The 25,504-nt window shown below is 41.1% G+C and overlaps 1 protein-coding gene across 2 annotated transcripts in view; it reads left to right on the forward strand.

The window, feature by feature from the left end:
* Positions 1-1,122: 1,122 nt before the first annotated feature.
* UTRN (utrophin) overlaps positions 1,123-25,504 on the forward strand; it is a 501,139-nt gene continuing 476,757 nt past the window's right edge. For both annotated transcript variants that reach the window (XM_057739402.1, XM_057739404.1), the window contains exons 1-2: positions 1,123-1,655; positions 6,182-6,348. In XM_057739402.1, the coding sequence (XP_057595385.1) occupies positions 6,270-6,348 (79 nt within the window). In that variant the 5' untranslated portion in view covers positions 1,123-1,655; positions 6,182-6,269. The remainder of the gene's footprint in view (positions 1,656-6,181; positions 6,349-25,504) is intronic.

Genomic DNA, 25,504 nt, shown 5'->3' on the forward strand with positions numbered 1-25,504 from the left:
TTACGAACTCGTAAACTGTTAACTCTCAGATATTAAACCAGCCGTAAACCAGAGCTCCCTTATCAATCATCCTTTCCTCACTGTTTATACGAACTCGGAATTCAGGTTACTGGTTTTTTTCCCCCTCCCAAGTGTGATGGTCATGTAAAAGAATCACAGGAACACATCGGGAATGAAATACGTAAAAAAGAAAAATGCATACACAGCACAAACTCATTTCTTCCCAGATACTATTTTGCCATCAGCTCAGCCTTGCAACAGGCTCTGTAACAGATGTGTCTGTGTGTATGTATACTGGAAAAATAGAAAAATAAGGTAGCGCAAACACTATTTGTACATATGAACGAATGTAAAAGGAAATGTAAAGTTTTTCTTAATATTAAAAGCGACACCAAGAAAATTATATAAAGTAAATATACCCTTGGAACAAGGATCAAAAATTCAGCAACATCAGCACTCTGAGATGGGAGAAAAAAAATCCACCCTGACTAGAGACCGGGTGTGCCTGGGGTGGCTGTGACTCACATTTTCGGATAACCTGAATAAAGGGGATCGTGTCAGCTCGAGGCATCCATGCTAGCTCCGCGCCCTGGGCACGCACAGCCCGCTCCGGGTGCGCCGCCCCAGGCCAGCCGAGCGCCAGCCAGGCTGCTGCCGGCGGGGAGGGCGCGCCGGGCGGGCGCTGATTGACGGGGCGCGCGGTCAGGTGACCCCAGGCGCCACGTTCCCGGAGCGCAGCCTGCGGTGGCCGCCTGGGCCGGGCCGGGGCCGAACCCGGAGCCGAGAGGAGCTGATCTCCCGGAACAAAGTTGCCGGCCCCGCAGCGGCGGCGGCGGCGGCGGCGGCGGCGGCGGGGCAGTGGAGCCGAGGGGCAGCGGGAGTGTCGGGGCGGCGCCGGCCTGCGGGCCGGACCTGCTCGGCCCCCTTCTCCTCGGGAGAGCGAACCCCGAGAGCCGGATTAAGAACCGGTTCCCAGGAGGACGGCCGCGCGCACCCCGGCGGTCCTGCGCCCTACGCTCCCCGCACGGCCTCCAGCGCTCATCTGGCTTCCCCAACAAAGGGGCAGGCCCGCGGGGCGGGGCTCGGGGGGCGGGGTGGGTGGGGGGCGGTGGTGAAGGAGGAGCCGGAGGAGCGAGCGGCTCGCGCACAAAGTTGTGGAGTCGCCTTTCCTCGGAGGAGGGGAGCGGGCAGCCGCCGCCTGCCGCGGGCTTTCTCCCGCCGAGGGGCGAGGAGGAGCCTCCGGTTCCCGAAGCCGATTGGGGGATCTCGGGGAGCAGTGCCCCCCTTCTTTCGGGTCATTTCTGCAGACGGAAAACTCTCTAGTGTTTGGCAAACTTGGTGCCTATGCGCCTGTTCCAGGTTTGCACTTGGACTGTTTTTTGTTTTTGGCGGAACTACGGGGCAGGAAGATTGCACAAGTTAGGGGCGTTTTCAGTTGGGTGTCAAAAAAGAAAAAATCTTTTTTTTTCCTTTCGGATCTTGTCTGCTTTTCCATATTTCCTTTTAAAAAAACATCGCACCACAAAGCTCACGTTCGCACACACCCCCGCGATTAATACGCCTCAAACACATCTGAGGAGCCCTCGGCCCGCTCGGGACGCGGCGGCAGCGGCGGCGGCGGGCAGGCGAGGCGGGCCCGCGGGTCACGGGAGCAGGTAAGCCCAAGCATTATTGAGCCTCGGGCCGGGCAGGGTGACCACAGCCCCGGGGAGATGGGGCGTAGGCTGCGGGGAGGATGGACTTTTCTACGACGTCTGCGCCCAGAATCAGCGTCCCGAGTTCCTTCTCAAGGCTGAACCTGAGATGTAACCAACTTTTGCGTGCACTTTCCTTGGACCCTCAGTTCAGCTCCCCGCGGCGGGACAGAGAATGCCAGAAAGAGAGCTCGAGAGAGGAGGTCCTCGGAATCCGTGTCGTAGCGAACGACCCAAACTCCTCTGACTGGTTCTGGACTCCCGCTTGACTCCCCCAGCCTTGCTCCCCGCTGGGGTGAGAGGGTCGCGCCTCCGTGCGCGCTGGGCCAGGGATCTCCAAGAGGGGACGTGGCTTCCTAGGAGGGCCTGTCACACGCACCCCAGCCCCCAGGAAGGCGGGGCCCCGGAGGTGTCCGCAAGGACAGGGTGGGGAGAGGTTCCCAGCTATCCGCCTGGCAGGAAACGTCCTCGACCTCCGGGCCGTTGCTGCTCCCGAGGGTGGGGCTCTGGAGAGGTGACGAGGGGTGCTGGGTCGGTGCGTAGTCCCGCGCGGTCGCCTCTTCTGGTTTCCCGGGCCCTTGGCATCTCTTGCTGCCAGGTAATTCATGTCCCTGTGTGGCTCCGGGTCCGAGGCTCTGGTTGCCCAAGGCCCCCTTTAAAAACCAAGACAGCGCTCATTTTAGGCTGTGCAGCTTTTAGAAGGCACGCTGTTAAAAGTGAATTTTTTCGCCAAGCCCCAGGTTACGACAGGGACTCGTGCCAGGGTTGTTTCAAGGAGGAGAAAACGTGCCCGACTTCCAAGAGCCAGGGGACTCACAATTTGTTTTTACGCTGAACTGGGGAGCCCGGGTCTAACCTGGGTCTAACGGCCCCTCTCTCTGGGTTCCCCGGGGACAGCCTCCTCTGCACCAACCTCCAGGTCACCTGGGTCACCAGGGCCTCACGGGTCGGTTCTTCATGGACCTCCCCTTGGGAGGGTCAGTTGCCGTAGCCGGCGTGCACCGAGTTCGGGGAAGCCCGGATTCCCGGCGTTCTGGCGGGAGCTCGCGGCCTCCGGGACCCCCGGCAGCAGCCTCTTCCACTCCTTTGTAACTTGCATGGGCCTCAGGAAGTGGGGTGGGCCGCTCGGGCTGGCTGCGGGTGGGTCTGGGGGACGCAGCCTGCCGACACCGCCGCGCGTCAGGCGAGGGCTGCAGGAATGCGAAGCTCTTGCGTGCTGTGGCTTCCAGAGGACCCGGCGGCGAGGGCCGTGGTTTACGCCGAGCCGTTCCCCGCCCCCTGGACCCGCATTTACGGGACCGATGAGACAGCTCTTTAACTCTCCTTCAGATGTTTGCCTAAAATTGATTGCCCTTGTAAACAATATTAACCACAACAGTATTAACCTTCCCTTGGAGCGCTTCCGAGAATGAATGGCAGTTCTTGGCACTGGGCGGTGTCTTTTACGAAGTTTCAGGCAGAGCCTTGCAAACTCTGGCCCTCTGGGCTTCCCTTTCCACTCTCCCTGGCATTCTTAGGTTTTGGTTCCCGGTGTAAATGAATGAATAGTTTTTGTCCAAGGACCTACACTATATTTCCGTCATAATTGCACGTTGTTAAACATGTTTGTATTCTCACATTTTGTAATTTCCAAATTTTTCAAATATTAAAGCGTTCGTTTTGCCTTTAAGGCCATCCCCCATACTTTCAATCCAGGTTTATTGCCACACACTCACGGTTTCTGAGTATGCCATGCCCTTTGACAGCCAGAGGCGTTCTGAAGAAAGTTGGCGAATATAGAGTGTGTTTCTCCCTTTCAGGGAGAAAGAGCTGGCTAAACTTTGCAGAACATCATTATGAGGAAACGGAACCGTTGTAGAGGGCTTGAAGCGTGTAAAGCAACATCCCAGTCATTTATTCGGTTTCTCACCTAGCTTGGTGGGGAAGATGGCCTTGCTTCCATACTATAGATGTGGAAGTGGAGGGTCACACGGAGGCACGTTGTTACTGATGAAACTTTGATCCTGTCTTCTGACAGCCAATAATGAGCTGCTGCCTTATGTGACTCAGCTTGGAGACCCCTGCCCATTAGTGGCGCCGCGTGTCGGTGGCTGGCTGTCACTGTTAAGATGGTCTTCTGCGGTTCTCCTGCCCTCCCATGCTTTCTTGTTCTCTGATTCCCCTTACTGCTATTTCTTTGTAGCGTATAAAGAAGAGGAAATTTGAGAGATTAAGTCGTGGCAAAATAAAATATTGTGATGAAGGAATATTAATGTGCAAATGAAATAAAGTTCTGTGTGAAGTTAACTTTTCTTTCAGGAAATGGGAAAAGTCTTTGGAAAGTGTTGAAGTGAAGACTCTTGGCTACGACCATTTATGAAGGAGAGCATTAGAAATATCTTTTAAAGGGAGTAATTGGTAGCTTTCTAGTAAAGAGAATTTTTTTGTGGGGCAAAACGGATTTTCCATAATAAAATTTTATGTGCATTCTTCTGAACAAAGTTTTTTGTTCTTGAATATAATAAAATACACTTAAAAATCCAACAAATCTTTTGCAGTTATGTACCCTCCCAAAGAACTTAATTACATAATAATCCATACAGTATAATGGTAGTGGACGATAGAAAAAATGAAAAATTTTTTTATACCCTCACAGAATCTGTCAGGCTGATGATCCAATCCATATATTCTTCCCTACTGGAGAGCAAATTGTTCCTAAAGCTTTCATCTGCCTCAAATGCTTTAACACTTAAAACTTTTCCTTAAGTAATTTTGATCTCTTTATTATTAGATCACACCTTTTTCTTAACTGGTAAGGAAAAAAATAATATATTTTATATATTTACATTATTATAAAATAATATGGTGTTTCCTTGAATGTTATGCCATAAAGCATTGTAATATATAACACTTCTAATTATTACATAAATATGTAAAGTTAAATATATTACAAAATAATAATGCCACATGGCATATCCTTGAAATAAGAACTGAGTTTCTAATCCCAGTTAGCAGTAAACTCTGGTTGTGATATCTATTGTAATATGTGAATTAATGTCTATTATGTGTAGATTAATATTTGGATGTGTTGACTGTTATATTCCCAATTAAATGATTAGTTTACTTAACTGGCATTTGGGGTGCTCATAAGGGGATGCTAGGATATAGCCAAGTTGCTGAACTTAAACTTGAATTCTGATTCTGTGTGGGTTGTTCGGGCATTGTGTTCCAGAAAGTACTAGGGCAATAATTATTGACGTTCCTAAAGAAAAGTGGTACTGCAGGATAGAATCCTCAATTCTTTAAATTTTAAAGATGACTCTGACTAATTGCTAAAGATTAAAATTATTTTGAGTGATATCTATTCTCAGCAGAATTCTTATGATGTATTTTCCAGAATAAAATCTGTGTCAATAACATGTAACTGTCCAGATTTACATATAATCCAGACCATTCCTGAGATCATACTTTTTTGTTATCTCCACTTGTATATCTCAGAGGCATCTCAAACTCAGTAAATCCAAATCACATGCATTGTTTCTTTCCTTGAAGACTCATCCTTCAGTGTTCCCCAGCTCAGTGAATGACTCAGTTGCCCAAGTCAAAGCTACGCAGTCATTTTGCACCTCAGTATCCTGAAGCTCTCATATCAAATCAGTTTCCACATCCTATTGAACTTCTTGATTAAATATCTAACATATCACATGTCCACCAACCTCTTTGCATCCACCGTTATTTAGGCCACAATCGTGTTGCTTCCCAGCTTAAAACCATTTACTGGATTTCTACTGCTCTTTAGGAAAGCCTTGACCTGGTCTCCAAGGCCCTGGTCCCTGGTCCTGTCTACCTGCCTCACCTAGTTCAGCAGATCTCTCTCCTCTTGGCTGTCTTCTCTCCCAAAGCACTGGCCTTTGCTCAGATTCTTGAATGCTCCATGATTCACCACTTAACATGGAAAGTCTTACCTTTTTCTCTTCCCACCTCTCTTTTTGGCTAAATTCAGCTCATCCTTGAAGGCTTGGCTCAAATGTCACTTCTTCAAGAAAGCCTTCTTTCATTGCCCAGAGCAGGTCAGATCCCTCTTTTGTATGTTCATATTACTCTACCTTTCTCCTTTGTACATTTGTAACATATTAGTATTATAATGAAGTAATTCATTATATAATTAATTGCTTGGTATCTGTGAATTTCAAAATAGTAGAGGCTGTCTCTCGCTTTCTTTTTTTTTAATGTCTCTCTTTTTGATAGTCATATTTCCAATGTCCAGATCAGTGCCTTACACATAGGCACTGAATAAATATTTGCTGAATGATTGGTTACTGTATATAATTATATATAACTGCGTATGACTTGTATATAAAGTATATGTATAATTTGATATTTGTAGTCACGTATAGTCACTATATATATTATAGTTATGTATTATAGCAACAATATATATGTCAACATATATATTGTAGTCATATATATGTACTTTTCAAATTGATGCTTCCCGCTTTTCTCTTTAGGTATTGGTGTTGATCATTATAGAAAACTGAAAGTCTTAAAAAAAGACGACCTTGTAAAATCTTTGGATTGTACTGAAACTCAGCTAAGATGGCCAAGTATGGAGAACACGAGGCCAGGGCTGATGATGGGCAGAACGAGTTCAGTGACATCATTAAATCCAGATCTGGTAAGTAATGGAAGCTTAAGAAAATGACTGATTTTTATGTATAAACTACGTAGAAGATACAGGGTTTTTTTTTGGCTTGTTCTTTACTGTTCTTGTGAGACAAACTTCTTTTGAGAAACAGAAATCTGGCGAATGACTATTACATTGTAAAAGGTAATATAATATCTCTGTGTAGCCTATCTTAATTTCTCAACCCAATTTGGTCTTCCGGTATGTTGATTGGCATTGCTCGGTGAAACTGCCACCTGTTATTTGATTGCTGTTCATTTATAAGAAGCCCCTTGAACATAAAATGCAGCTTAAAAAATGATGCTTAAAATAGGAAGTACTGTGGCCTCTGGTGGGATGGATCCTCTTGAGTTTTTCTTCCATACCGCCTTTCCCCCATCTGCTTGGTGACCAGTGCTAGGCCAGCAGGTATCCTCCTACCTGTTCTTCTCTTTTTGAAACTTCTTATGAACCTTCTCAAGGCACAGTTTTCACTTAGGTAATCTAATAAACTAGACTAAGACAAGATTAATGGTTTTCATACGAACATTTAAATTGGGGACCAAAGGGTACCACTCCCTCCCCTAATGTTTTTATATAACCGAGTGTTTTTTGACTCTGGCTGTACAAATGAATCAACTGGGGAGTTTTTTTTTTTTTTAAATGCAGATGCATTGGCTCCACTCTAGATCTATTGAATAAAATTTTCTGTATTTTTAAAAAGCTTCAAATATGATTCTGAGATAGACTCTACAGCGAGATATTTTTGAGCAGACAGGACCTTTCCGAGTTTTGAAAATTACACAGAGCTCCACCCTGGGTGTGAACACTATACTTAAGTAACTTTGAGAGTTACTTTGGGCTATAAACTTACATCCAGTGTCACTTTAAAACCAAAAAAGGAACCTAAAGTCTGTTTATGCTCTGTGCACCATCTTTATTTATTTTAGGAAATTATTCCTTATTATATGAATCTTCAGAAATATGCACTGAAAATAAGCTCTAAATTAACAGAGATATACATTTCAGATATATTTCCCTCCATGACACTGCTGTTGGTTGATTGGAAAAGGTTTTGGTTATTACAGTCTTGGCTCTACATATGTAGCTGCTGTTGTGTAGCTTGAAGGATCTTTTGGGGGGTACAGCTTAATATCTTATTTTAAAGTGTGCTCCGAGAATGTTTTATTCCCCCAGAATTAGTTTTGATTTAAATGCTTTAGTAGCATAAAGTACTGTGTCAATATAAGGGATTATTAATATCTTCTTAAGAGTATAGAATGTATATCCAGAACTATATAAATGTAACAAGGAGGAAAATGAAAGTGAGACAATTTAATGTATCCATGCTTGTCATGTTCTATAAATTGTGAGGAGTTATGTTCTTAAATAGTTTTCTGAGTCAACCTCCATTACAGTAAGACCTTTGATATTTATAACTATGTACTTTAGCCATGTCCATAAAAAAGTAATTATATAAGTTTAAAAATACTGAGTATATATGATGAGTACACATAACTTTCAGACTGTTCTTTAAATTAAAAATGATCGTTTCAAAAGACTGCCTATTCTCATACACTATTGGGGGATAGTTGGGCAGAAATTATTACATATTTTCGATATATGCATACCAGTTGGCTCAGTAACTCTATTTTTGGAGTTTTGTTCCCAGGGAACACACAGAAGTATACAAGCAAAAAGTTGATCACAGCATTTTTATTACAGAAGAAACTTAGAAACACCATAAAGATCCAATATTGAGGATTGGTTAAATCATAATTTCCCAAAGTGTTTTAAAAGGAGCATAAGTTCTAATGTGTAATTCAAATAAGGATGTCATAGGCAAATAACTTTAGGCAACAATGGTTAACCTACTCTATTCCTTTTAAGTGTGGGGCACTTGAATAGATCATATAGAATCTCAGTGGAGCTAATTAAATTAGGATGTATTCATAAAGTAGAAGATTCTACATTCATCAAAATGTTATGAACGTGTATATATATATGAGCATAGAAATATGTTCTTGAGGTTGTTATGTAAAAATTATATGCAATATGAAGTCATGTATGTGAACATTTTTTTTTTCAAAAAAGTTTAGCAGGGTATATACTAAAATGTTAATAGTGGTCATCTTGGCATTTGGGGATTATTATTTTTCTCTTTCTTGTTCATATGTACTTTCTAAAGTTTTTCAGTGAGCCTGTATAACTTCTTTTTTTTTTTCCAGCTAATTAGTTTTCTTTTTTTTAATTTTTTTAAGGTCTTTATTGGAATATAATTGCTTTACACTGTTGTGCTAGTTTTTGAGGTACCCCAAAGTGAATCAGCTGTATTTATACATATATCCCCATATTCCCTCCCTCCCGTGACTGCCTCCCACCCTCCCTATCCCACCCCTCTAAGTCATCACCCATCATCGAGTTGATCTCCCTATGCTATGCAGCAACTTCCCACTAGCTATCTATTTTACATTTGGTAGTGTATACATGTCAATGCTACTCTCTCACTTTGTCCCTACTTCTTATATATTAAAAGTATTTTTAAAGTAGTCTTAAAAATCTTAAGTTGCTTCGAGTGTTTTAATGCCAAGGTGATGACTATTACTTTTTTTTTTTTTGATGGTTACTACTTCAGAAAACATTGAAAAGTTAGCTGTTGCATAGCTGAGATCTGAATCACATTCTTTCAGCTGGATTATGTTGCAAAAGGCAGTAGATAAATTTGGATTTGAATGGGCCTATTAGTTCCAGTCTTGCTTTCTGGAAGGCACTTTTTTGATTCTTTTGACATAAATATTAATACAGTGGTCAGTTCTCATGGTACTCTAAAATTTACATATTGGAAAGGGATCTTTAGTTCAGATTAGGTCAAAGAAATCATCTACAAATAATGCACATTTTTAAAGATCCTCCTTGGATGTGTTCTGTGCTGAATTTCTGCTTTTTCATTTTTTTAAGGGAATGTTGTCCTATAGGAGAATTTTGATTCAAATCTGTTCCTCTATGTTTATTCCTTTTGAGGGACTAGCTGTGGGGGAGAGGATAGAGGTTGGAGTGGGAAAGACATAATGTTGAGATTATACTGATACATTTATCTCTTGGTTTATGAAGATTCTTCTCCTTCCTCCCCAAATCCTTGAGTTTGGACAGTCTAAAAGCCTGGCATCATAAAAATATTGGTGCATTTTGTGTTAAGGTATTAGGATTGTTTACATTGCCCTCATTCAGTATTAATTGCTTTATGCAGTGTATGAGGTTTAATAATTTTTTAGTCATTTTCACCATCTAGCAGAAATTGGAAATATCAAGAGTAGGTGAGGAAATAGTTTCATGAATATAAAAGTCATAAATTTCTTTATGGTTGTAATACATTTGCCTTGGATTTGAGTGAATTTTCTTTTATTTTCTCTTTATTTATTTTTAAAAATATTTATTTATTTATTTGGCTGCCCTGGGTCTTAGTTGCAGCAGGCAGGATCTTCATTGCCACAGGTGGACTCTTACTTATGGCGTATGGGACCTAGTTCCCTGACTGGGGATCAAACCTGGGCCCCCTGCACTGGGAACACGGAGCCTTAGCCACTGGGCCACCAGGGAAGTCCTTGAGTGAATTTTAGAAAAGAACTTGAAAGAATATGACCTTTAATGATTCAGGGCTTGGGGCTGGGTAAAAGCAAATCTTTCTCTAACTTAAAGACCTGCAAGTCAAGTTTGTCCATCATTACTGAGTGCATCTTTGATAGCCTGAATTAGTGAGCTTCAGAAAGTTTAACAATTTATTAAGTATGTTGAGAGTAGGCCAAGAGTAAGAATTTTTTTTTAAGTGAACTATATGGTCAGTGGAGTCTGTGATGCATAAACTTTTGCTCGGAGAATTTTAAACATGAAATAATAAAATGGTTTGCGATACTTGTAAAATCAAAGAATATCCTCGCTGCTGTTTTATTCTGTCAATAGCTGACACTTTGATGCCAATAACATAGAATAAGTCGATCTTTTCTCTTCTTCTCAGTGCTGTTGTGGTGAGTTTTAGCTCAAAGCCCCCTAAAGAGGTTAGACCTCAGGGCTAAAGACTGTGCCAACTAGTTCCATGTGGGGATTTTAACTATTTAGGGATTAGAATCATTGCTTCTCAGATGGGAAGGGGCCATTTGTTGAGGAATTAGTCAGTAAACTCTGCATTGTTGCAAGATTCAAAGCATTCTTTAAAAGCCTTTAGGCAAGAAGCCTGACTGTAACAATTTTATCATTTCTTCCTTGACCTTTTCTCTACTTGTGTAATCCTGGGATCTACTTGTTGAGGGAGCCTTAGAGGCCCTATCACCTGACCATGCCTGTGCAGTGGCTACCTCACCTCTGCTTGCACACCTCCAGTGATGGGATCTCACTGATGATGATGATGGTGATGATGATATGATGATGATGATATGATGATGATTCCAGCAGCTTACATTTATGGAACACATACAGTGTGCGGATGTGGTGCTCAGAGTTTAATCCTCACAACCGCAGTTTTACAGAAGACAGACAAGAGCCATGCAGAAGTAATTTGCCACACTGGCCCTCTTTTTATTTCTCTGAAGGGCCTGGTCATGCCTACCTCAGGGCCTTTGCATACCCCTCTTCCCCTGCCTTTGCTTGATGGGCTCTTTCTTGTCATTTAGATTTAGGCTTCACTGTCACCTCTGAGAGAACTTCCCTGCTGACTTTAGAAAGTAGCTCTCCCAGACATGCTTGACTGTTATCACTGTATTTAAGTTCCCAATATGCTCTGTCACTATCTGGCACTTTTCTTTTTTGTGTGTGTGTTTCTTAATGTCCTTCCTACTAAAATTTAATTCCACAAGAGCAGGGACCCATATATCCCTGGCACCAAGCCCAATGTCTAGCTCATAGTAGGTGAGCAATGAATGTCTGTTCAATGAAAAAGGCTACAGAGCTAGAAAGTGCCAGAGCTGGGGTGAGAACTCAGGTGATCTGACTCCAGAAATCCTGCATTTGACCACTATGGAATGTCCAGTTTCCTCATTTACCAGGTAGTTTATTCTGTTATTGCTGGATGGTTCTTTTTCATTTTGTGCCTAAATCTATCCCTTACAAATTTTGCAGAGTATTAATTGTATTTATACATCCATCTGCCTCTGCCTTCGCAGTTACAAGATTGGGACCCTGGGCTGTGAGACAGCTGCTCTAGGCCCCTGGCTGGCATCACAGCCCTGCCAAGGGAGGGCTGATTGCAGGAGACACAACCAGCTCTCCTGGCCTTGATTACTGGCTCTAGTCTCTGTCATTCTCTGTTAAGAGTTAGCAAAGGGGAAAATACCAGAGGACAGGCAGTCCTCTGGGTGGAAGGTAGAAAAATTGATAATCTGTTTCTGACGTGAATTCCCTTTTCTCTTTTCCTCTGCCTGCTGCTCAAGGCTTTTAACTGGCTGGTGAAAAAAAGGTAGTGGATTTCAGATGCACTGTGATCTGGCTCAGTTTAAGTCCTGGTCTGATGCCCAGATGGGTATCTGTGGTGTTGAAAGAGCTGGTAGGGGTGGGGGGAAGGGGAGGGAAGAAAAGAGAGGCCAGCGAAATAAAAATAAGACAAATTATTTAATATGGAATATTATACCCGGTTACATTTATAGCAGTTCTAAAAAGATGCTATGTTTGCAATAAAGTAAACTTTCTTAACAAAATGGGGTTTTATGAAACTATGAGGAAGATTACCTTATTTATCTTTTTGAGGCTTTTCTTTACGAAAGACAGTGGTTACCTTGTATTTCCCATTGGTCTACCTCTTTCTCTTTCATTTGAAGAAATATCTGTGAAGGGATTTTCCTAAAGAGTTTAAGGGACTGTGAAAAATAGTTTTTCTTCTTCATTTTTTTCCTTTCTGAAGCTTTACCAGCTGGAACACCTGTGCTTTGAAGAGAGTCTTTGAGCAGGTTTGTTTTTTCCCATGAGCCCTGGGGATTTGTGGTGAGGGACAGTGACCCTGGTGAAAATTCAACTCTGGCTGAGGAGAGCAGCTATTCTTGTCATGCGCATAAAAATACTCTCTGTGTTGGTACCTCATTATACTGAGGTAGTGCCATCATAGAAAAGATTTTTGTATTCATGTGATTCTCATGACCTGTTACTAGAGCTGTGATTCTCATGACCTGTTACTAGGGTTGTGTACGTCGTCTGTTCTCGACGGGAAAACATGAATTGCAGAGAATGTTCTATGTGGTGGAAGTACTTTATTATATAAACAGAACGGAAAACTCAATTTTATTGAACCTAATTTGAGCCCAGATTTGAGCTAGATGCCGACAGGATGATTTTGTGGGAACAAGGGAACACGCAAGATGATTGAAGCAGTTGTGGATATTACTTAAAATTTTATTGCGAAAGATTACTCAGGTGGTTTTACATGTATTGGTTAGATTTTTTTTTTCCTCCTTTAGCTGTGTGTGTGGAGACAGAGGTATTTATCGTATTACTCTTTTTACTTTTTTGGTATGCCTTAAGCGGTCAATAATAAATACAGTCAGTTTAGTATTTGAAAGATGAGTCAGCGTGAGCTTTTAATATATATTTACTTTGGAAATGATGGCTGTGGACTGAAGAACTAAGCTGGATCTTGTCCTTTCACTTTTCTTTCCTCTGCTCCTGGATTAACACATGGCAAGTGTGGGAGGCAGGTAGTTCCAGCTCTCTGGAACGTGGCACTGCTGGCTTTGCACAACCAAAGATTTATTTATATTCCATGGGCCTTCTCCGTCAGAAGCGTGTTCTTCTAGCCTAGCTAATAAGGGGAATTATTTGTGTGTGTGCTCATTTGGCAGCTAAGATTAAGGTGGGGAGCCTCACAAATTGAGTTTTGAGAACTCAATTTACTAAAAAAAAAAAAAAAATCAGTTTTTTCTGTTATAGCCATTAAGCTCATGATGTAGAGAGAGAATTACACTTCCTAGGTGAATATTTTCAAATGAACTTTTCTTGGTAAGTGGGTGGCATGCTAATTATTATGACTTCTGTCCAGGTCAATAATCTTAGCATTGAATTATGTATTATTTTTTTTTCCAGAGAGCAGAAAAAAAGTACATAATGACATTTCTGATGTAGCAGAGAAATCCGATAAAAACTATGACTTTACTAAAATAGCACAACTTTGAAAAATACCATGGTTGAAAAAATATTATCTGCTTAGATCATCTTCTCTAATTCCATAGTTTTAATATTTGCACATTTCTTTTTTTTAAGCTTTTTATTGGACTATAATTGCTTTATTTGCACATTTCTTCCATGCCATGTTCTAAGTAAGATTTTGGTGTAGGATGTTTATGTGGAGAAGACCTGGGGGTGGAGAATAGCATTTTGCGGTTAATACTGATTGGTTTTCTTGCTCTTCATTAGCTACGTGTGAGTCTTGTGATTTCACATTAGTTCAGTGATTACATAGATGTAGACATGTGCTTTTATTTTGAAAGTCGGGTCTTGGGCTCACCTCTATGAAGTTCCTAACTCAGGCTGCATGTCAGATGGATCCTTGGGGATTCCGATTCAGTCACGTGGGATGCTGTCGCGGCATCTGGAGTTTTAACAAGCTCCGCGGGTTATTCTGTTTAGTGCCCTTGATTTATGGACAAAGGAGGTAGGTTTAAGACTCTTGGAACCAAAGTAAAAGTGGTCTGTGCATTTCAGAGGAGTAAGGAGAGCTATGGTCAAATGTTGATTATTTTTTTACTTACAAACTCTTCTTTCTAAATAATTTAAAAAGGTACCGGATTTCTTGGTGTTGCACATTTTTTCTTATGCCCTGTGTTCTGAAGGGTTTTGGTTTGGTTTAGCAAAGGTAAAACTGTGAAAGTGAGTCAGGAGAGTGATGAAGCTTGCTGCATTTCCTCCTGTGGGCTGTTCAACCAGAAGATCATACCAAAATATTCAACCCTGAAATATTTCTTCATGGGGCACCTTGGCCTTCAACTTGGTGCATTTAACCTCTTCCTGCTGCAAGCTTAAAGTCAAATCCTGAATTCTTTTGTGGAGTTGTCTGAACGCATCATAAAAATTTATTGTCTATCTTTTCTAAGGAAAATTCCCAAGACAGATGTGGTTTGACTCATGGTGAGGAAAAATCCTCACATCCGTCTTCTATGTTGGTTTTCTTTCTTTTTTTTTCAGTTGTTATAATTTATTCATACAAAAGAATGGTTTGCAATGAAAAAAATCACGTCCTTTCTGTATTTATATGGGATGATTTCCAAGATATGATATAAAATGTAAAAACAATAACGTTACGCTAGTTTTCTTATCTTCTTTGAGGTTAATAGTTGCTGCGAGCAGAGCGGGGGCTACTCTTTGTTGCTGTGCGAGGGCTTCTCAGTGTGGTGGCTTCTCTTGTTGCAGAGCACAGGCTCTAGGTGTATGGGCTTCAGTAGTTGTGGTGCACAGGCTCAGTAGCTGTGGTGCACAGGCTTAGTTGCTCTGAGGCATGTGGGATCTTCCCAGCCCAGGGATGGAACCTGTGTGCCCTGCATTGGGCAGGCAGATTCCTAACCACTGTGCCACCAGGGAAGTCCCCCTCCTTGTTTTTGTAATTTTTAATAGGTGAAATCTAGTACTTATATTTAATAAAACTATGTTTTCTTTTTGATATAAAGTAATTTAAAAATGAGTGAATTTTAAAAGATGAATAATGATTTTTTTTGTCAGTGATAAGTTAGGAGTTAAGTAATGTATGGACCACCACAGCAAGTTCCCTAAGTATCTACAAATATAGCCCAGAGGTCTTGGGATGTCCTTATATTCACTTAACCAAACCTAACCAAACACCAAACCCCCAATCTCTTATAGTCCTTCAGTTATTTGCAGTAAAGTCTTTGAGCTCTAATCTTTAACCTCTTTGAAGATGCAGAAAGGGATCTTCATTTCTTTATTGATTAAACAACCTTCAGGGTGGTCTGAGATACATAATTGCTTTTCCATGTCTTCCGTGAATTTGAGATCAGTCTCAGAATTTAATGAAATCTGTTCCTGAGGCAGTTTTAAGATTGAGGCTTACAAAGAGAGCACCTGGTGAGGCCTGAGTGGAATGATGATTTCTATTTGAACAGAGACTTTTGTGCAGAGGTTGTGGAAGTGTGAGTAAATTTTGTTTCCTCCAATTTTATTGAGATATAATTGACATACATCACTGTGTAAGTTTAATGTGTACAGTATATGCATAAGGTATAATGATTTGACTTACATACAACATGAAATGATTAGCATAATAAATTTAGTGAATATCTATCATCTCATTTAAAATCAAAATTTAAAAAATAGAAAAAAAATTGTTTTCTGTTATGAGAACTCAGGATTTACTCTCTTCCTAACTTTCATATATAACATACAGCAGTGTTAATTACATTTATAATGTTGTACAGTACATCCCTAGTATTAATTTATCTTGTAAATGCAAGTTTGTCCCTTTTGACCAAAATATGGGTAAATTTTTTTTTGTGATTTTTTTTTTGGATAATGTTTTTATTATGGGAAAATATACATAACATAAAATTTACCCTAAAAAATTTTAAAGTATACGCTTCAGTGGCATTAAGGTACGTTCATATTATTGTGCTGTCATCATCACCATCCACTTCCAGGGCTTTTCCATCTTCCCAAACTGAGACTCTGTCCTCGTTAAACACTAACTCCCACTCCCCCTCTCCCAGCCCTTGGCCCCCATCATCCTTAGGAGGATTTATCCCTTTCAGATTTATCTGAAACAAATAGACCACAAAATAAAACCAGTAAAATCCACCCCAAAACAGACTTAGAAACAAAATTTGGTTCTAAGTTGTAAATGATCCATTTCTCAAAGCGAATTGTTATACTGCCAGTTTAGAAATTATGATGTCTTTTGGGCTTCCTAGGTGGCACAGTGGTTAAGAATCCGCCTGCCAATGCAGGGGACACGGGTTCGATCCCTGCTCCAGGAAGATCCCACATGCCGTGGAGCAACTAAGCTCGTGTGCCACGACTGTTGAGCCCACGTGCTGCAACAACTGAAGCCCACGCACCTAGAGCCTGTGCTCTTCAACAAGAGAAGCCATGGCAATGAGGAGCCCATGCACCACAACGAAGAATAGCCCCCACTCACCACAACTAAAGAAAGCCCTCGCACAGCAAAAAAAGACCCAACACAGCCAATAAAATAAATAAATTTATGTAAAAAAAATTATAATGTCCTTTTAGAATTGAGATATAGTTGACATATAATATGATATGAGCCTCAGGTATACAACATAATGATTCAATATTTGTGTATTTTGTGAAATATACTCACCACAGTGAGTCTAATTAACATGTCACCATAGTTACAGCATTTTATTTTCTTGTAATGAAAACTTTTAAAAATCTACTCTCTTAGAAACTTTTAAATATGCAATACATTATTAACTATAGTTACCATGCTATATTTTATAGCCCTAGGACTTATTTATTTTATAACTGGAAGTTTGTACCTTTTGACCCCCCCCTCACTCATTATGTCCACTTCCCAAGCCCTGCCTCTGGCAACCACCAGTCTGTTATCTGTATCTTTGAGCTTTTCTTTTTTTAGATTCCATATATAAGTGAGATCATAAGGTATTTGTCTTTTTCTGTCTGACTTATTTCACTTAGCATAATCCCCTCAAGGTTCATTTATGTTGTTGCAAGGGGCAAGAATTCCATCTTTTTTATGGTGGAATAATATTCCAGTGTATATTTTTTTTATTCATCTGTTGATGGACACAGTTTGCTTTCATATCTTGCCTATTGTAAAGAATGGTGCCGTGAACCTGGGGGGTTCATATATCTTTTCTAGTTAGTGTTTTCATTTTCTTTGCATAAATACCCAAAAGTAGAATTGTTGGATCATATGGTAGTTCTGTTTTTAATTTTTTGGGGAACTTCTATACTATTTTCCATAGTGGCTGTATCAATTTATATTCCTACCATCAGTGCACAAGAATTTCCTTTTTTCTGCATCCTCACCCACACTTATTATTTCTTGTCTTTTTGATGCTAGCTATTCTAACAGGTGTCTGGTGATATCTCACTGTGGTTTTGATTGGCATTTCCTTGATGATTAGTGATGTGGAGCACCTTTTCAGGTACCTGTTGATCATCTGTATGTCTTCTTTGAAAAAATGTGTGTTCCAATCTTTTGCCCATTTTTAAATCAGATTGTTTGGGGGGTATTTTGGGCTATTGAATTGTATTAGTTCTTTATATATTTTTGATATTAACCTGTTGGAGGAGGTCATCCAGAGATGTGACTGCTGGTTGACCTGCAAGGAGGATCCAGGCAATCAGAGGCTCCTCACCCCCTCCCCATCCTTGGCATGCAGTCTTGAGAGAGTAAAGTGTTATTTATTTTTTTAATAAATTTATTTATTTATTTACTTATGTATGTATGTATTTTATTTTATTTTTGGCTGCATTGGGTCTTCGTTGCTGTGTGCAGGCTTTCTCTAGTTGTGAGTGGGGGCTACTCTTTGTTGTGGTGTGCAGGCTTCTTATTGTGGTGGCTTCTCTTCTAGAGCATGGGCTCTAGGCACATGGGCTTCAGTAATTGTGGCATGTGGACTCAGTAGTTGTGGCGCATGGGTTTAGCTGCTCTGTAGTGTGTAGGATCTTCCTGGTCCAGAGCTCGAACCCATGTTCCCTCCATTGGCAGGTGGATTCTTAACCACTGCACATAGGTGTTTTGAAAATGTTACACTGTAGAATGTAAAGACATTTATTTTTGTGCTTTCACATATGGTATCAGTGGCCACAGTTCTATAATATAACAGACCCTTAGTCATAGGTTAAATGCCATCTTAATGCTTTGTCTGTAAAGAATTATCAGAGTGACTTGAATTATTTTAACTATGTATGTTTTTCAAGAGACGTAGCCTGTCAGAAGAGTATTGGTATTTGGAGAATGCACACACATGCTTGCTCTCTGTCTCAGGCTGGCCTTATTGAGCGTTTGGTGTAGCGCAGATCTTCTTCTGGGGACCTAGCGTCAAGGCAGAGTGCTCAGAGAGGGGAACTCATTTGCATGTATGTTTCAAAGAAACATTTAGGGAAGTCTGAGGCTGACCTATATTTCTGGCCTCCCCCCACCCCCCACCGCCTGCAGAATACCCTGTGAGGGAGGCAGATGGTGCCGTGTGAGGACGGCCTGTGGTCCTTTTCTTGCCTTTGGGACGTGGCTTGCTTTGTTTTCTGTGCTCGATTGTTTGTCGCTCCCCACCCCTTACTTTTGAAACCTCCATCTTTCACACATCAGCATAAATGCCACTAAGCGTTCTATTCTTCGATCGATCACAGAGCCACAATCAATCTCCTTTCCTCTTGTTTGCTCTTTATATCTATTTTTGGCTCTTCTTGCTTGTGTATGGGTATATGCTTTCCTAATTTGACCTGCCGGTTGCGAGTCTTTAGCTTAGTCTCCACACACAGTAAGTGCTCAGTAAAGGCTTACTGTGCACTTTAATGGTTTAATGAATCACACTTGCTTATATACATACTTTATTATTATTATTATTTATTAATTAATTTATTTATTGGCTGTATTGGGTCTTTGTTGCTGCACACGGGCTTTCTCTAGTTGCGGCGGGGGCGGGGGGCTACTCTTCATTGTGGTGCGCAGGCTCCTCGTTGCCGTGGCTTCTGTTGTTGTAGAGCACGGGCTCTAGGTGCGTGGGCTTCAGTAGCTGCGGCACATGGGCTCAGTAGTTGTGGGGCACGGGCTTAGTTGCTCCACGCAATGCGGGATCTTCCTGGAGCAGGGATCAAATCCCTGTCCCCTGTATTGGCAGGTGCATTCTTAATCACTGCACCACCTAGGAAGTCCGCTTATATACATACTTTATTCACTCAGCAAATGCTTGTTGTTCAGTGAGTGTTGTTAGACGCTGGGCCCAGAGGTAAGCAAGACATGCGTCTCTTCTTCATGTGCTCTCAGGATGGCTGGGAAGAGAGGCCTAAAGAGACATTCCTGCACAAAAGCCGGCGCAATGTACACAAGGCTGTGGGAACAACAGGAGGAGGAAGGACAAAGTCTTACCTTGTTGGGAAGGAGCGTAGAGCTGGAAAGAGAGACCCCTATGAGGAAGGAGGTTCAGATGTGCCTTGAAGGTTGCATAGGCGGTAGCCGTGTAGACGGTGAAGGAAGGGCATTCCAGGCTGATGGGAAAGAACAATGTATTTTGAGTCTGCAGCTGGAGGTAAGGGTGGCCCGGGTGTCACAGACAATGGGAGAGGTTGGGACCAGATTTTGAAAGCTCTTTTGAAGCAGGCTAAGGGAGCCACTACAGGATTTTAAGTGGGTTAATGATGAACGGGCTCAGTACTGTTTTTCAAAAAGATAACTAGGTTGACAGCATGCAAGATAAATTTAGAAGAGGGCAGAGTTGAAGGGAGTAGGTAAGAATTGTATAAATAACTAAGGTTAGAGATCATGGGGGCTTGGACCAGAGTGGTACGGGTAGAGAAGGAGTAGGGGAAAGGATTTGAAAGATGGTTAGCAGTAAGTAACAACGTGTATAAAGACACAATGTAAACTTCATTTCATGGGGTTTGTTTTATATATTTCAATCCTGTGTACAACTTTTCAAATTATAGTTCATATATATATTTTCAATCAGATGTATAATTTTAAAAGTTATGTTATAAATCATGTTATAGCCCTTTCAGTATTAGCTCTTCCTCTAGAATTAATATTCTTAACTTGATTAATTTCTACATTTTAAAGGTAGTTTTACTCCTTAGTTACATTGACTACAGCTGTTTTTCTAAAGTATTGCCTCTTGGTCAGTTTATTTAGGTAACTTTGAATTGAATTGTTTCAATAGCATTTGTAATTTATTCTATACGTATATTCTGAAAGAAAGGTCATGCTTTGGAAAAAAGTATGAAAAAAATTAAATGAAAAAAAGAAAAACTTCATTCATATTTATTTAGTACAATATAAAAGTTCTTTGAAAAGATAGCAAAGAAAGGTAATATTAATCTCATATTAAAGGGAAGATAATAGTCTTGGACAGCTAAAAGAAAATCTGTGTGTGAAAAGAACCTGGAATACTATTTCAGAGGAACTTATTTGTTGTTTCATGTGAGGATAATGTCATCCTATATTACTAATTTCAGCTTCAACAGATAGGATAGAGTAAATGCAAATTAAAAGTAAATTAAGAACAGATGTTGAGAAATACCTTTCATTTAGGGAATAATTAAATGGTGGAAAGGTCGTTGGAGTTCAGTCAATAAAGCGGAGAAGCTCAGAAATGGAAATTATTCAGGTAACAGATGCTTTTCTTAGTGTGATGCTGTGCCGGGGAGGTTTGAGGAATAGAAGAAAGAAGAGGTTATTATTGTCATCTTGTTTTTCTTTTGAGTTCTATCTTTCCAATCCTAATATAGTAAGTCCCCTACATACGAACCTTTCAAGTTGCGTTCGCATGTGCAATCATGTAAGTTAATTCAAGTGTCTGGCATACATTGTCACGTGTGTGCATCCTCTACAAGTGGTTGTGCTTTTGTGTGCTCTACTGTACCGTGCTGTATAGAGTACAGTAGTACAGTGTCTTTATTTCAAGCCCAGGATGTTCACTTGATGCCAGCCCATGGATGCCAGCTGTTGTACCATACTACTGTACTTTTCAAGGTGCTGTACTGTAAGATTAAAAAATGTTTTATTTTTGTGTTTGTTTTTTATGTATTATTTGTGTGAAAAGCGTTATAAACCTATTAACAGTACAGTACTATATAGCCGTTGTGTTAGTTGGGTAACCTAGGCTAACTTTGTTGGACTTACGAACAAATTGGACTTATGAATGTGCTCTCAAAAGGGAACTTGTTCATATGCAGGGACTTACTGTATTCCGTGGGCTAACTTTAAATGCTAATATAGAAGCCAGTATTTCAGAATGATGGTTCCCTTGACCTTTAAGGAAAAGCAGAAGAGCTCATTTGAAAATTCTGCGTTGTTGAGTTGTGCATTGTGGTTCCTAAGGTTTTGATTCAGCCAGTTTGTCTCTTTAGGCTGTGAATCCGACTTTAAGATTTAGCCTTATTTAGGCCAGACACTATAAAACTCCTAGAGGAAAACATAGGCAGAACACTCTATGACATACATCAAAGCAACATCCTTTTTGACCCACCTCCTAGAATCAGGGAAATAAAATCAAGAATAAACAAATGGGACCTCATGAAACTTAAAAGCTTTTGCACAGCAAAAGAAACCATAAACAAGACTAAAAGGCAACCCTCAGAATGGGAAAAAATAATTGCCTATGAAACAACGGACAAAGGATTAACCTCCAAAATATACAAGCAGCTCATGCAGCTTCATACCAAAAAAGCAAATAACCCAATCCACAAATGGGCAGAAGACCTAAATAGACATTTCTCCAAAGAAGACATACAGATGGCCAACAAACACATGAAAAGATGCTCAACTTCACTAATCATCAGAGAAATGCAAGTCAAAGCCACAGTGAGGTATCACCTCACACCGATCAGAATGGCCATCATCACAAAGTCTGGAAACCACAAGTGTTGGAGAGGGTGTGGAGAAAAGGGAACTCTCCTGCACTATTGGTGGGACTGTAAGTTGGTATAGCCACTATGGAAAACAATTTGGAGGTTCCTTAAAAAACTACAAATAGAATTTCCATATGATCCAGTAATCCCACTCCTGGGCATATACCCAAAGAAAACCATAATCCCAAAAGAAACGTGTACCATAATGTTTATTGCAGCATTCTTTACAATAGCCAGGACGTGGAAGCAACCTAAATGCCCATCAACAAATGAATGGATACAGAAGATGTGGCATATATATACAATGGAATATTACTCAGCTCTAAAAAGGGATGAGATGGAGCTATATGTAATGAGGTGGATAGAACTACAATCTGTCATACATAGTGAAGTAAGTCAGAAAGAGAAGGACAAATATTGTATGCTAACTCACATATACGGAATCTAAAAATGGTACTGATGAACTCAGTGACAAGAATAAGGATGCAGATACAGAGAATGGACTGGAGAACTCGAGGTATGGGAGGGGGCGGGGGGTGAAGGGGAAACTGAGATGAAGCGAGAGGGTAGCACAGACATATATATACTACCAACTGTAAAATAGTCAGTGGGAAGTTGTTGTATAACGAAGGGAGTCCAGCTCGAGGATGGAAGATGCCTTAGAGGACTGGGGCAGGGAGGGTGGGGGGACTCGAGGGGGGGGGAGTCAAGGAAGGGAGGGAATACGGGGATATGTGTATAAAAACAGATGATTGAACCTGGTGTACCCCCCCCCCCAAAAAAAAAAAAGATTTAGCCTTATTTTATGTTATGGAGATTGTTAGGGAAGGACTTATTTGCCTGTCTGTCTGTCTGTCTGTATCTATCCATCTGTCTGTCTGTCCGTCCATCCATCCATCCCATTTGTAAAAGACGTCTTGAATAGCATGTTGTTGCCTTGCTCCTACTGTATGTTAAGCACTTGGATTGGCACAGGGTGACTGAGACACAGTTCCAAGGGTCAGTTACCTTTCACTTAGAGAGGGCAGTTGCACAAGCTTTTAAGTAAACAGATTGAACAGGCAGTTAGAGTTTTAAGAAGTGAAACAGCACAGGATGCTCTGTGAGCGCCTGAGAGGGGTATCTGATGTCTAGGGGCCTCAGGAAAAGCATCTTGGGAGAATGGATATCTAAACTAAGATTGGAAGAGTGAATACAAGTGAGAGAAAAAGTTAAGAGGTGGAGGTGAGGAGGGCTGTTACGATTGAGGGAATCAATGACATATCAGAGGTTTGGAGGTGCGAACTGAAAATCCCTCTATGGCTGAAGTGGGGCGTGAGAAGTGAAGATAAAGGCTGGAAAGTTAAGCTAAGCCCAACTAATGAAGAGTCTTGTAAGCCACAGTTAGGAGTTTGGATTGTATTCTAAAAGTGACCTTGAAAGGATTTTCTAAAGTTTAAAATTTAACATTATTTAAAAAAATATTGAAGCAGTCAATATAAATAAATGTAGAGGAAATGATATATGAGATATGTGTGCCCTCGTTTGAAATGTATCAGCTATTAGTATTTTGACATATTTGCTTTAGAGGATATGTTAAGGATCTAATCATATCAACGTTGATAAACCTTAAAAATAATTTTGAGTATAAACAAGCTGTAGAATGTATTGAATGGTATCATATATAAAGTCCAAATACCCTCAGAAATTACTATGTAATGTTTATGTATTCATAAATACATTCATAAATACATAAATGTTCATGGAAATGATAAACACTGAATTAAAAATTGTGGACTTCTCTAGAGATAATGGGAGAGGAGGGTCTTCAATTGTGTCTGTAATTCCCCAGTGAAAACAAAAATAATATCTGAAGCACATATGCAGTAATGCTAATTTGTAAAGCTGAGTGATGATTGCCTTAGTTTCAGTTGCTTGGAAATAGAATTTGAGACACAGGTTTGTGTGCCCTTGAGAATGATTCCTAAAACAAATGAGGGAAGAAGGTTTGGGTGGAAGGAAAGACTGAACTGCATTTCAGTTACAACAGGGGCACCATCAGATTCCATAGGGAGCCCTGGAGCTGGGATGGCCCTTCAGAGGTTTCCCCAAGTGAGACCATGGTGTTGAATCTTGGGACCCATGTTTTTTACCTGTATGTTGACTTCAGGCTGACCCTGGGAAGGAGGTGAGGTGAAGGTTTGGCCAAACCAACTACCTTCAGCCAAATGCCATTCCTGGAGTGATGCCCAGCTCTGAGCCCTCAGCTGCCAGCACTTTGTGCTGCTGGAGGAAGGAATGTGTGCATTGCCTTCTGCGTAGTGCACCGTAGAATCCCTTACAATGATATACATTGTGTCATATTACTATTGTATGTTTGCAGGTTTGAAATATTTCATATTTTTTCAAACCTTAGCATTAAAAAAAAAAATCTTCCAATTTTTAGGTACTTCCCAAACTACTCCTCCAACACACACACACATGCACACACACACACACACACACAGAGGCACGCACATAAGCACACACCACAACATAAACCCCGATTCAAATATCCAGTCACATACTTACTATTTGTTTTTCTCTGGCAATTGGAGATGCCCTCCTCTCTCTCACTCCTGATTTTAGAAGGTTTTGTTGCCTCTGTGAGGTTTTAAACAAAGGGATGATCTGCTCAGATTTACTCTTTAGGAAAATAGATGACTTGGGTTAGGGCAGTGACTGGGGCAAGGCTAGAGGCCTGGAGGACACTGTGTGACTGTCACAGTTGAAGGGGGAGGGGTATTGTTGGCCTGAACTAAGGAGTGGTGATTGGGGTAGAGAAGAGGGGAAAGTTGGGAAGCTTTAGGTAGGCATAGACTTGATGGGACAGAGTGGTAGGGTGGTGCTTTCTGTCTTCAGCACCTGGCAGGTGAAGCCTTTCTATTAAGGTTTTGGGGGAGGGAGATGGTTAAGGGGATGCATTCTATCTATCTGTGTCTCTCTGTCTGCTGATAGATCTATCTTATCTTAATCTTATCTTATGTACCTGTTACCTGTATCTCCCAGGAGAGTGGCCCAGACTGGGATCACATCCTTGAAAATTGACAACTGGAACCTTCAGTATTTTCCTCAGTTTCCATGGAACTCTTTTAAATATATGCTTAAATTTTCTCAAATTTCATCAAGAACTATTTTATTTCCTGCCATATTTTTTGAGATTTTTGACTGACCCTAGAATGAACATCTGGAGAAAGGGTAATTTAAGAGCTGGTAGATAATGCGGTGGAAGATGAGGAATTAAGAAGTATTTAATTTTTAATATTTTTAGCAGATATTGGTAGCTAACCCTTTAGGAGTTGACTGTGATTATCTCCCAGAGTCATAGGAAACCAACTTGCAGATATTTTTCTAGCTGACTTGGTTAGCTTGGGAAGGGAGTAGGGAGGGTTATTAAGAAATGCTTGTAGGGACTTCCCTGGTGGCGCAGTGGTTAAGAATCCACCTGCCAATACAGGGGACATGGGTTAGTTCGAGCCCTGGTCCGGGAAGATCCCACATGCCACGGAGCAACTAAGCCTGTGAGCAACAACTGTTCAGCCCACATGCCGCAACTACTGAAGCCCACGCACCTAGAGCCCGTGCTCTGCAACAAGAGAAGCCACGGCAGTGA

The sequence above is a fragment of the Hippopotamus amphibius genome, chromosome 6 (assembly GCF_030028045.1).
Source record: "Hippopotamus amphibius kiboko isolate mHipAmp2 chromosome 6, mHipAmp2.hap2, whole genome shotgun sequence".
Classification (NCBI taxonomy): domain Eukaryota; kingdom Metazoa; phylum Chordata; class Mammalia; order Artiodactyla; family Hippopotamidae; genus Hippopotamus; species Hippopotamus amphibius.